The sequence below is a fragment of the Sciurus carolinensis genome, chromosome 8 (genome assembly GCF_902686445.1).
Source record: "Sciurus carolinensis chromosome 8, mSciCar1.2, whole genome shotgun sequence".
Taxonomy (NCBI): domain Eukaryota; kingdom Metazoa; phylum Chordata; class Mammalia; order Rodentia; family Sciuridae; genus Sciurus; species Sciurus carolinensis.
The window spans coordinates 125939613-125952344 of record NC_062220.1 but is presented as its reverse complement, the minus strand read 5'-3'; the positions used below and the strand labels follow the sequence as shown (position 1 = coordinate 125952344).

At 58.0% G+C, this 12732-nt stretch overlaps 1 protein-coding gene across 2 annotated transcripts in view; it reads right to left on the bottom strand.

Moving 5' to 3' along the window:
- Positions 1-222: 222 nt before the first annotated feature.
- Positions 223-12732, bottom strand: part of Grk3 (G protein-coupled receptor kinase 3) — a 112711-nt gene continuing 100201 nt past the window's right edge. For both annotated transcript variants that reach the window (XM_047561223.1, XM_047561224.1), the window contains 5 exons: positions 12420-12515; positions 9061-9223; positions 6990-7126; positions 5109-5222; positions 223-3730 (listed from right to left, as the gene is read on the bottom strand). In XM_047561223.1, coding sequence (XP_047417179.1) covers positions 3569-3730; positions 5109-5222; positions 6990-7126; positions 9061-9223; positions 12420-12515 — 672 coding nt within the window. In that variant the 3' untranslated portion in view covers positions 223-3568. The remainder of the gene's footprint in view (positions 3731-5108; positions 5223-6989; positions 7127-9060; positions 9224-12419; positions 12516-12732) is intronic.

The window sequence follows — 12732 nt, the reverse complement described above, 5'->3', positions numbered from 1 at the left end:
ACCGGTGCCGACCTGAGAGTCCTGTTTTAGGGTTCCACTTTCCTTCATTCTAGAGCAGATTAAAAAAAAAAAACCTACATGATCTGGATTAAGAAAATTCATATTAACACGAACGCGAGCAGTTAAGCTCTCAAGCCAAACTCACGTGGGAGCGGGGAGTCGTGTTCCATCTTTAGGGAAAAAAAAAAATTTGTTTTGAAAATTTAAACTATGAAAGATCCCTGTGGCAATGAGTGTGGCCCCAATGTCCCTGGTTTATCAGAACGTCAACGGATCTGTGACGATGTCCCCAGCTGACCCGCTGGCCAATGGGCTCCCTCCGCCCCGGGTTGCGAATTGCCCGGGTGATGCTGGGGTCGCAGACGCCTGGAGCTTCGGGTCTGGGCCAGGCAGGAGCAGGCAGCGGCTGGCCTCCTACCCAGGTTAGCGGCTCCAGCTTCGGAAGTGGGGTGACCGAGTCTTACAGTAACTATCGCGGGAGTTCCAAGGACCCACCTGGCTTCAGGCTGGCACTCGCTTGGTGCTCCGTGGTCTCTGGCGGGGGGGGGTCCGCCTCCCTTCTGTGGCCTCGTCCCCACCACGGTGGTCTCTGTGAAGCCTGCCCCTCCTGCCCAGGCCCTGAGGGACTGAATTCATCCTGTGCCTGTGAGGGACGCAGCCGTTTCCCTGAATGCAACTGAGCCAAGAATTCTGAGGATTAAACCGTGCAGGATGATCTTATGTACAACCACGTCTGAAAGCACTTTTATGAAGATTTACATCACACCAAAAGGATGCTGCTTAGAGAATTTTGTTCTCTTCTTGATAATGTTAAAATTTCAAAACAATTATTTGAAAAATCAACTCCACTGGAAAGTGTCAGAGGTTGCTTTGAACTGGCCCTGCCACAGATTCTGAGTGAAATGCAAAAATCAGACCCACTTTGATGTTTAGTAGTAGCGTCAGCGGTATTTTTAATGGCCGGTGGGGCCTCAGCACAATTGCTTCTAACAGCCATGTGACACTCGTCAAAGTACACACCAAGCGACCTCTCGTTTGGTGGCCAGCAGGCCTTCTTGGCTGCCTGCCTGGGCAGGGTGCCTCCCTCTCTTGGGAGAGCCTCACTCCGCACCTGGCCCCCCTTATTTTGTAGGTACCAGGGATTGAACCCAGGGGTGCTTAACCACTGAGCCACGTCCCCAGCCCTTTTTACTTTTTATTTAGAGACAGGGTCTTGCTGAGTTGCTCAGGGCCTCGCTCAGTTGAGGAGGCTGGCTTTGAAGGTGTGATCCTCCTGCCTCAGCCTCCCAGGCTGGCGCCTTCGTTTAACGCACAGAATTTGAAACTCTAGTGTCGAAAAACTGACCAGCGGCCTGCGCACTTTGCATTCGCGGGGGGAACATGAAACCAATTTTGAGAAGTTTGGCTGAAAAACCTTCCTTAAACGCGGTCAAGAAGGAAACACAGTGAACCACAAGGATGTGAGTGACAAACGCAGCCGCGAATGTTGTAAGTTAAGAATAAACTTGGAATCGCAAGAGTTTCTAATTTATTCTGAATGTGTTATATGGCAGCTTAAAGCGGTCTATTATTTTTAGGCTTTGCTACTGATTCTTTTTTGAATTATGAAATGGAGGCTTATTATAGCACGGATTTCATAAAAATAATAGCCACCTCAATTGTCTTCCTCGACAATGTACAAAACATTCCAACTACAGAATTCCAGATTTCTAAAGTAACGAGAAAACCCGGGCTGACTTCTGTCTTAATGTGGGAAGGACCAAATATCTAGGGATTCATCGACACTCTGAAAACTCCGACAGTCGCGCCCGGCTCAGGCCCCGCGGTGTCTGCATCTGGTGTGCGTGGCGTCCTTGGGACACCTGGTCAAGACCTTGCAGGAGAACCCTAGAGCAAAACCGTGTTTTTGAAAGAGATGCAGACGGGTCTGATTTCACAGCAGGCAGGGAGCAGCCGAATCATGGTCCGGAGCTGCCTTGGCCGAGCTGGCACCCAGTGTGAGATGCACCAGGCGAACCCGGCCCTCCCCAGCAGGCCCCTTGTGCCCAGGAGGGGCCAGGCACCTGAGGGCTTGCCATCGGAGCTGGGAAGACGCCCTCTTCTTCAGCTCCACAGCTGCGTCTCTGCTTTTGGTGGCGTGCAACGTGTGTATTTGGAACAGACTCCGAGGGCTATTCTACCCATTGAGGGATGGGGCGGGGTGTGGCCCGCCCTGTCCCCTGGCAAGAGCACACAGGGGACCGGACAGCGCTCACTGCAACCCCAAGCTGGGGCTGCGACGGACGGACACAACCCCAACGGCTGGCCCAAAGTCAACCCCGGGCTGTGCAGACCTTTCGGAAAGTGATCCACTCGACTCTCAAAAACACCTCTCAGTAGGACGTTTACCTTCCCAATGGCTGTGGCACAGGAACAGAGAGACCACGATTTGGAACCACTGAAGATATCAAGGACAGGATACAAACCATCAACAGGACGAGTTATATTGTCGGTAATTAATTTAGAGACAGACGATAAAACTACACCAAGACCTGGACGAGGAGGAGCCTTCGAGGAGGACTCTTCAGTCCGGTGGCCTGGCTGGCTCTGTCACCCAGGGTTACTTGGGACGTGGCAGGGCGTGGAGGGGGCGGGGACACAGACCCTGGGGAGGATGCTGCTGGGCCTTTCCGCTGGGCAGTGGGCGCTGCAGACAAGCCAGTGCAGAGCCACCCACCGCAGACGTGGGTCGGGAGGATGCTCCTCGGCCTCCTTCTTTTTTCCAAATAAAACTCATTCAGATCCCACCGGAATGTGAAGCGAGGGGCCCCTTCCTCCCCTCACACCTCACTGCCAACCACCTCAAGGGCTCAGGCGGAAGGAACTAGAATGCCCGTGTGCTGCAGGTGCTCAGGGTGGACCCCAAGCCAGCCGCCGCCAGGCCCGCTCGGGTCCTGGGCACCTGCAGGTGTCCCAATGCTGCTCCTGCTCCCAGTCCAACACCTCAGGGCTCTGCCTGGGGACCCTGGGGGCCTCCCAGGGGTGAGTGGCAGGTGAACCCCGTTGGCCACGCCGCCTGCCGCGGCCCCTGGAGCGGGCCTGTCGGAGGCTGGGCAGCGCGCTCTGGCCACTGCTGCCCGCCAGGGGCTTCAGCTTCCAACCCTGGCGACCGGGCGCTGGATCTCCGGTGTGCAGGGAAGGGCGCTGCAGCCCGCAGCCCTGTGGGGACACGGAGCCAGGACCTGCGGCAGCCGCAGACCTTCGCGCCCCTGGGGGAGTCTGAGATCCCGTGATATCGGACACAAAAGTAAGTGCTGAGTAGCAACCGCTGAGAGTTCTAGGTTCATGGACACCAAAGGAAGCGTCGGGCAAAGAAGAGGAGCTTCGGTCTCAGGGGTGGCCGAGTGCCACTTGGCGAGAAGGGGCCAGCGGGCGGGGGAGGTCCCACCCCCGGTGGGGGCACCTGGCGCCCTGGGCCTCCAGGTCCCGGATGTAAGTCCCAGCGCCCGTCACCTCCGCCGTCACAGCCTCGCACGTCTGCGCCGACCCCCACGCTCTGCCCCGTGTGGCGAGCCCCGTGTGGCCTCGGCTAGAGGCCATTGCTGCTTCTGTGGCAGAGCGGGGGCTTGGCAAACTCCACCAGGCTGGCCCGAGGCCTGTTGAGGAACTTGGGCGCGCGTCGCAGCAGCCGCTGGGCCTCGGTGAAGGTCTCGGTCAGCTCCTTCTTCCACTGCACAAACTCGGGGTCGCTCTGGAGGGAAACAGGAGGCGCAGCTGGGACAGGCCCACCCTCGGCCTCCCGCAGGGAGCGCGCCCAGCTCGGGGACCGCCTTCAGTTTGGCAAGGGCGCCCCTCTGGTTTCTAGAACAACCGTGGTCGACAGTCCGTGGGGAGGAGTCCCACAGACCAGCAGGCACTCCTCTGCGCAAGTCGGCAAAGAGGTCGTCACGGTGCGTCTTGGCGTCTACTCCTCGCTCACCTCCCTGAACAGCTCTCAAACCTGCCCCCCACCGCGCACCAGAGAAAACAGATCAGGAGGGGAAGCCGGGCTGTCCCACCACTTGAGGAAAAGAACCACAGCACCGGCCCTGGGAGAAGCCCGTTTGTCCCTTCCGTTTGTTTAAACATATAAACTCCAACCTCAAACGTGCTGGAAGGTGGGAGAGACCCAGACCCTCAGGTCACAGGTAAAACTCTGCCCCCCCGGCAAGTGCACGGGTTTCTACCAAGTCAGTTGAGGTATTTCCTCCTTCCATTTTCAAATATTTTTTTTTTAATTTTTTAAAATGTTTTTAAAAAACTGACTATAATTCTTCTACTAAGCAAGAGAGAGAAATAGGCATCGAATTAAGTGTTAAGTAAATGGAAGACAGAAAACTGTTCAAAGACAAAGCGAACACACGATTGAGAAAATCTAGCTAAGAAAAAATGCATAAGGTACAAATCACCCACGTCAGAACACACAGATGAAAAGTTAATGAGAGAAGGTTATCACCAGCCAAATGTGAATCGATTTGAAAATTTAGTCCAGATGTACAAAATGCAAGGGAAATGAAACTTAAAAAAACACAAGAGACATAAGCCATGCATAGTTTGTGTTAGAGAAATTGAATCAGTAATCAATAGGGAAAAATTTGCTCAAAATAGACTTTTTTTGTGTGAAGTTAGAATAAACTTAAAGCCCAAACTTTCATTATTATAGGAAAGGATAATTGCCATCCAGTTTTTCCATAAGCATTTATGCAAAACCCTTGGACATGATATTAGCTACTTAAATCCAAGGACATATCGATAGGATGCTATACCATAAATAAATTGGTTTGACTCCAAGAACATAAGGCTGGTTTACATTTGTAAATCAAATAGCACAATTCACCTTAGTAGCAAAATAAATGAGAGAATTAACTTAACCAACTCAATATTTATGGAAAATTTATTTGATGCAATTCAGCACCTGCTCAGGACATGAAATATTTTCTTTTTAAAACTACCTGTTGATCAGCTAGAAACGGGCTCCGTTTGTGAGAGATGCAGGACCCACTAGGGCCCCGCTGTGCCTGGCGGCCAGCTGTGCTGGGTATCATACAGTGGTTCCAACCCCCGCCTGAGAGGACACAAGCGGCACTCACCTCACACTGCAGGACAAACTGCTTCCCTCCTTTTATTCGGAACAAAATGCACTTTTTGTCTTTAATCTGAGTTTCTTCCACAGAGAGAATCTGTTCCATGGTCAGTAAATTTTGCTAACCATAAAAAAAATAAAAAATAAAAAAAGAAAGAAAGAAAGTTACTTGAAAGTATTTCATGATTTCTTAAATGAATAAGTGATGATACCAAGAACTCAGAACAAGTTCAAAAACAGAAAGAAGCGGCATTTTTCTTTCTTTGATGATATTCTAGAACTGAAGGGGAAATGGAGGGGAAATGGCCACAAAGGAACATGTAACAAAAGCCAAATGACAGTGTCTCAAAGAAATTGCAAAGAAAGCCATGTTTCCGGGAGGCCAAGGGCAGTGCGTTCCCCTGCCACAGAACGGATCTGGGCTGGTGCAGGGTGACCCTCTCAGGCGCCACCGTCAGGCCGTGAGGGAAGGCCAAGCCTGGTGTACGGCTGACAGCAACTCAGAAAAGGCCTGGCAACGTCAGGTGCTATCCAGACGGCACTGCGAATGCAGGTGACAGCCTTAAGAGATTGTCACCCTGGGCGTACGGTGCCACCGCACAGGGCGAAGATGAGGCGTCGTGAGTTCCTGGCCATTTTGTATTTTTGGGGGTAAACACTCCAGGAATCCTAAATGAGAGACAACAGGGCCATCAGCTCCGAGTCCCCCTCTGCCCTCGCAGAGCCCTTGGGCCTGCGGCTTCTCAAAGGAGCACCTGAGCCTTTGAAAGCCAAGGTCGCTCCTGCCGCTTGCGTTGAGCACGGGAAGTCGTCGCTTTGATTTCCCAAATATCCTGAAAAGCGGGGTGGATCTCCTTCCTCACACGACAGTATGGATGGACAGACGCCCGTCCTCCCTCCCTGGGCACGGCCTGAGCTCCAGGCCACCTCGCGGGCGTTCAGAGCCCCACAGATCCTACCGCCCAGGTCCCAGTCACGCTAACAGCTTCTACGGCACAAAGGACCCTGAGAGCCCGTCTGTTTTTTTAAGTGTGGATAGCGCAGGTCCAGTCATTTATGGCTCAGTGGCGACTTCCCCACCAGGGTTCCCAAACACAGCCCGACGTCCAGGGGCAAGCTGTAGGTCTGCCGTGTCCCAGTCCTGACCCCAGCGAGTAGCTGATCGCGTTCTGACCCCTAATGGGACATCATCCCATAGTGATGTCCGGGCCTGTCACCCTGCTTACAGGAACAGACATTCCCTCGCCGGGAGCAGAGGGCAGGCCGTCCCCCACCGTTGGTCCCTCCATGGCCATTGGCCCTGGCTCAGTACACAGGAGGTGCCTAATCAATGCTGCCTGACCTGCTAACAGGTATGGTGCAGACCAGAGATTTTTTTGTGTCTTATGAACTTTAACCATGGCTCCACGGGGGACCGAGAGCCGCGCAGCTTCCTGTCCCCTGAATGACGAGAGGGAGCGCCGTCTGGTGACCCTGCCTCGTGCCCAGCACTGCAGGGAGCTAACGGGGAGGCCCAGCTGGACGAGGGTCCGAACCCTCGCACTGGCGCTGTCCAGCTGTGCCCGTCTAAGCCCTGTCTCCTCGCCCGCCACAGGCTGAGGGTCAGACCCTGGGTCTGCTGGGCAGAGATGACTTGTTCTACCGCAGCTGGACTCAGGCCAGCAGGCGGGAAGGGGGCCGCCGTGATTCCCATCTCTCCCACGTTGCGGACGAGGAGACGGCGCCAGTGTCCACACCGCCGGCCTCGGGGTCTCCCCTGGGCCACACCTTCTGTTTTCAGGTACTGCAGAGCCCTTCCTGCGCCTGGACCGGACTGGGGGGTCTAGAAGAGAAGGCGGGGACGCCCCAGCCCCCCGGGACCCCAGCCCTGCCCGCCCCCGGGACTCACCCGCGCCTCGCCCTCGCCTCTCCACTCGAGTCTGTTGGGGAAGAGGTAGAAGTAGCGGCGCTGCCACTGCGTGAGGAAGGGGTTGCCCAGCTTCAGCATGTAGCCGTGCAGGATGCAGTCCTTGCCCAGCGCGTAATCTGAGGAGGAAACGCCGGTGAGGCGCCGCACTGGAGGTCGAGGCTCGCGACCCCAGGGCAGGAAGAGGCCGGCTTCGGGGAAATCAAGGGCCCACCCTCGGGGGACACCTCGCTGGGAGCGCCGCTCTTCAAGGCTGGGCCCCGCAGACGCGCGGGTCCCCGGCCGCCTCTGCCAACGCACTGAACGCGCCTCTCCGCGCTCGGGGGACCCGGGAGGCGCGTTTCTTGCTCTGAGGGGCGGAAGTGTGTCCCCACACCACCTGCTTCTGCGGGGCGTGCGGGGAACCCCCTGCCCTCTGCGGGAGGGGAAGGTCCCTTTCCTCCTCCTATCCTACGGGCGACACCAGAGGGGGCCTTTGTCACCCAGGCCAGCAGGGTGACAGAGGTCCCTTCCTGAGCCGGGGCTGGGCTTCTCCCCCAACCTGTGGCTGTGCAGAGACCGTTCGCCCCGCTGTGTCCTGGGAGCCTGGGTGGGAGCCTGGGGACCCCCGACGTGGCTCAGCGGCTGAGCTTCTCCTTTCCTGGACAACTACCCTGCGAGGCCCGATGCTGGGCACGTCCAGGGAGCAGGAAGGACAGAACCCTGCCCAGGGGAGCTAAGACCTGGGACAGACGCGACCACAGACAACGCAGCCGCCTGCTGCTGTGTCCCGGGGTGGGCGGGGAGGGCCCAGCGCGGAGGGCAGGGCCGGAGCCGGGGCAGCTCTGAGCAGGAGAGCCTGGCTTTCGAGGTGGAGCTGAACCTTAAGCGAGCGCAACCCGGACCCTGTCTTTCTGTGAAGCTGACTTCTGAGGTGGCCGACCAAGACCACCCATCACTAAGGGCCGACGTGTGAAGACGGGCGTCAGTCTGTCACCCAGTCGCGGTCCTGGCGGAAACGACGCACTTCCACGAGGCCACTCAGGCCGTGCGTGTCCTGGGTCCAGTTTTTCAGGACCCTAGGGCCATCGGGCCCTCGACTGAGCAAATGACCGTTGGTGCAATTCCCGGGGTAAGACCTGCCATGGTGGCGTGTCCCACTGTGACTGGGCCCCAGGGACCGGCTCTCGCAGCCCCGGCGCACACAGCAGGCCACAGCCCCGCACACGCTGAGGCAGGGAGGCAGAGCCGGTCCGTGGGTTCACGTAGGAAAGTCCCCAGAACGCCAGGACGGAGGCAGCTGCCCTAAATAGGCGATGAATGTCCCCAGGAAGGTGTCCACTGACACCCCTGGATCCCACAGCCAGACGCCCGCAGCAGCTGCCCCGAGGTGGATGGGACGCGCCTCGGTCCTTCCTAACCGGGCGCAAGGCTGCCCACCCAGGGCTGCAGCCTCAGGGTGGGTCGGATGGTGTCTGACCTCAACCTTCCACTACAGCAGTCCCACCAGCCCGGCCAGTGAGGTCCCGGGAACGTCAGGAACCCCGACTGGCTTCCCTCTAACGCTCGCGGTTTCCTTTTCTATTTTGGAAATCCTAACGGGGCGCTTCATCTTTGTAAACCAGAAAGCACCCGCCAGCCGATCTTCAGCGCGGTCTGTGCTACGGATGTGCGGACAAGCTTCTCTCTCTTGACAAGTGACACGTCCAGCCCAGTCCCTTGCCAGGACGGGTCACGCACCCGGCGGGGCCGGCGTTGATGGGAACACGGCCCCGCCTCAGGTGCCATCACGGACCTCGGATCTCGAGGCGTGACGCAGGACATGACACCCTGTCCAGGCCTCTGACGGGCAGCATCCCCCTGGAGGAAGAGCCAAGGGGCCGAGGAGGGTCCCACTCACGTGCCCCGGGGCCTCCCTGATGAGCCGAGGCTGGGCCCTTTGTGACCTTTAGAGGCTCTGGAACATCACGCCAAACGCCTCCAGTGCTCTTCAAACTAGTCACGCAGGCGCTGCTGGAAAACGCACGCGGCGCCACGCTTCTCAGGGAGCGCGGGAGACGCGGCGGTCTCTTACCTTCCTCGTGGCCCAGCTGCTTGTTCTTGGCCCTCTTCCTGGCCTCCGCCTTGTCCGTGTCCGCGTTGACGGCCTCGTAAACGGTCTCCGTTACCTCCTGCTGCCAGCGCTCCGAGATGACCAAGGGGAAGTTCTTGTACAGCTCCTGGTCGCAGTCGAGCAGCTGGTCGTTAGGAGATGAAGACGTTTATGACCCAGCATGCTCCCAGAGGCTCACGGCGCCACCCGCGGGGACCCCAGCACCTCCGTACCCAGGGGGTGACAGGGCGCAAGCACACGGCCACGCGGGGGCCTGGGGGTCATCCGTCTCCGCCAGGGACGGCCCAGGCACCAGGACCCAGCACGGCTGCTCAGCTCTCCGTGCGTGGCCAGGGGCAGGGAGGTGGGGCCCCATCTGCACCACCTTCTTGGCATCTGTGCCAGAAAAACCAACCCGCCGTACTGGTAGATCCTGACACCAAGTACGGCGGTGAGCACAGCGGGGATATCTTGTGTGCAGAATAGGAAAATATGATTTTAGAAGTCATTCTAAGGGAGAAGCCGCGAAGGTTTCCGACCTACCCTCAGCCAATCTGAAAAGTCAGGAAAGAGCGAGATCGTCGAGGCTGATTTACTCTTCTTCCCATGAACTTTCCAACTAATTAAACACTATAAATATATACGGACAATAAACCCCAGGTACGTGGACAGTGTAGCAACAGAGCCTGAGAGAGTTGCTGTAATAAAAACCATGCTTAATGGTGTGGAGCGTTCAGGCGACGTAGTCTCCTGGACGTGCTGTAATAAAAATCACACTCACTGACAGCATTTTGCTTCCACTTATTCAAATTCTTCCTCTGCCCTCCAAGTGAGGCTGCACTTTGAAAAGGAGCAAAGAGCCTGGCACAGCGGCGCCTGCCTGCCGTCCCAGAGACTTGGGAGGCCGAGGCAGGAGGATCACAGGTTTGAGGTCAGCCTCAACAACGCAGAGAGGGCCTAAGCAACTCCGGGGAGACCCTGTCTCTAAATAAAAAATAAAAAGGGTTGGGGATGTGGCTCAGGGCTCTTCCTGTGCTCCGCCCACCAGCACCAAAAAAAAAAAGGAAAAAAAGAAAAGAAAGAAGTCGTCCGGTGCCTGAGCTACAGGGGTGGGGGAGCTGTTCGTGAGCCGGGGTCTTGTGAGAAGCCCAGCTGTCTCCAGGGACTCGAGTCCCTTACTCCTTTGAGAAGTAAAGGGATCTGCACTGCAGCAGGCAAGCTCTTTAGAGAGGCCTGGTGGGCAGAGGCTCTTGCCTGTGGTCCCTGGCAAATCAAGGAAACCCCGGGGGAGCGTGCGACCCGCATCCTGGACTGGGCCCTCCATCCCGGTGGCCTGACCGGGCTGCTGGGCGGCGCCCCATTCCCACCCCCGGGGGCTGCCAGGATGGGTCCCCTTCTCCTTTATTCACGCGTCCAGAGAGGCCAGTTGTCCTGGGCGTGATGAGCGACAAGTGCGCCCAAGTGTGCAGCTGAGGCCCAAGGCCTCGGCGGTCAGAGCCCCTGCTCCTAACGGGCGGCTGTTCTGCCCCCGCCAGCTCTGCTTTATAGGCACACTGTGCGCCTCCTATGACTTCCAGAAGCCTCCATCCCTGGGACTGAGGCGCACAGTTCAGTGTGGCTTTAAGAAGAGTGTTCAGGTTGAGGGGCGGTGAGGGCGGAGCTTTTCCTCTTTAAAGAACAGAGGGGGTGGGGCTGCTTCTCAAAGGTAAAGCCGGGAAGACCCGCTGCTGGACAGCGGCCCTGGGCTGCGGCGACGGGGCTCCTGCCTCCCGCCTCACTCCTGGAGGAAGCTCAGCCAGGAGACCACCCACCTCACAGGCGGGCAAACCAGGGCTCAGGGCCGGGACAGCCGGATCCGCCCGCTGGGACCGGCAGCTTTGCACCCAGTCTGCAGATTCCGGTTCACAAGACGCCGGGGTCAGAGGGTCTCTATCCCACGAGAACTTCCACGGGCTTCCATGGGCCAGCGGTGTAAGTTCAGTACCTCCTGGCGGACGGAGGCGTATCTGATGGCAGCAGGGCCCCTTTTAAATAGCCTCGGACGTGGACGGCTGGCACCTGCCGGCCAGGCTCTGACCCGCCAGGCTGCAGCCAGGCCTAGTGGTGGGCAGGCCGGGCACGCTGCTGCTGCCCCGGGAGGCCAGGGCTGCGGACCCCAGGGAGCCTCTGGGCTGGCCGGTCCCCTCACACCCGCCACACCTGTGGCCTGGCCTTGGCCCTCTTGCCGTCACCTCCTCCTGGGAGCTGCTCCTGTGAACACCCCAGCTCCGCCTCTCCTCCTGGAGCTGCGGCTCTGGCCGCTTCCGCCCCAGCTCGCCATGCAGGTGGCCTCGGCAGGCCGCTCTCCTCCCCAGGACCGCCCCAGCTCTTCCTCGGGCCCCTGGCCACCACCTCTGTCCCCAGTTAGAGCTCCTGCCTGCCGTGGTTTCCCCTCGGTCCTTCCTCTGCACCTGGCGGTGTGCGCTTAACAGCGCAGCTGTCTTCTGGAGGGGAGGGGACCTGGGGGGAGGAGCCTCCGTGCGGGGAGGAGCCTCCGAGCGGCAAGGGCGCTGGGGGCCTCGCGGGGCAGATGACTCTGACGCACAGTGGCCACTGCGACTTTGCGTCTTGAAGACGCACGTCTGTAATCATGTCTTGTCTCTGGTCGGAAAATGATGATACGAACAGAAGCTCGAAAAGTGCCGGGGATGACACCAAAGGAGGGACTGTGTCCCCTCGGACGCCTCACATGGCCGTGCTGCCGGCACCTCCCGGCGCAGGGCCACCCACGTGGGAGAATCACGACTACGGAGCCCAGGCGCCAGGCGAGCTGCGCCGGACGTCAGGTTGTTCTCTGGCTCACGTTCATTCACGTTTTCTTTCGATCACAAATGTTCCGGATCAACCAACAGCTGACCGTTTTGCAGTTTGTCAAAAATAAAATCAGCATGGCCAGGCGCAGTGGTGCCCGCCTCTCATCCCTGCCACTCAGGAGGCCGAGGCAGGAGGATGGAAAGTTCAAGGCCAGCCTCAGCAACTTAGCGAGGGCCTAGGCGACTCAGGGAGACCCTGTCCCTATATAAAATACAAAATAGGGCTGGGGAGGTGGCTCAGAGGAGAGTGCCCCTGGGTTCAATCCCTGGTACCCAACAAAATAAAAATAAAAATAAAATAAATCAGCAGTACAAAGGGAGCTCTGACGGAGTCTAACTGAGGCAGGTCTTTAAGTTGCCCGTCGACTACGGAGCTATTCACTTGCAGGTGACATTCTACAAACTGCCCACACTAGAGCAACTGCTGGGCTGAGCGGACGCACAGCAGGAACTCTCCACCCAACCCAGAAGGGAGCCCCCCGCACGCACCTTGACGCCTTTGGTGTCCTCTTCATCGAACGAGCCGATGTCGAAGGCGTCCGCGGCGTTGACCTCTCCCCGGGGAGGGATCAGGGGTGGCGGGTACTGAAAGAAGCCAGGAGGCAGGTTCCTTCTCAGCTGCCCTTTGCACCACCCAGCAGTCAGCGACAGGGGCCGGGGGACCTCGACGCGCTGCGCTCTGAGCGGCAGGCGGGGACGTGCGAGCCACGCGCCTTCTCACAGGGTCTGCACGGGGCAGCCCGAGGGAAAAGCCGAGTCTCAGGACGAAGAGAGACCTCCAAGTCCTCGATGATTTTAAAAT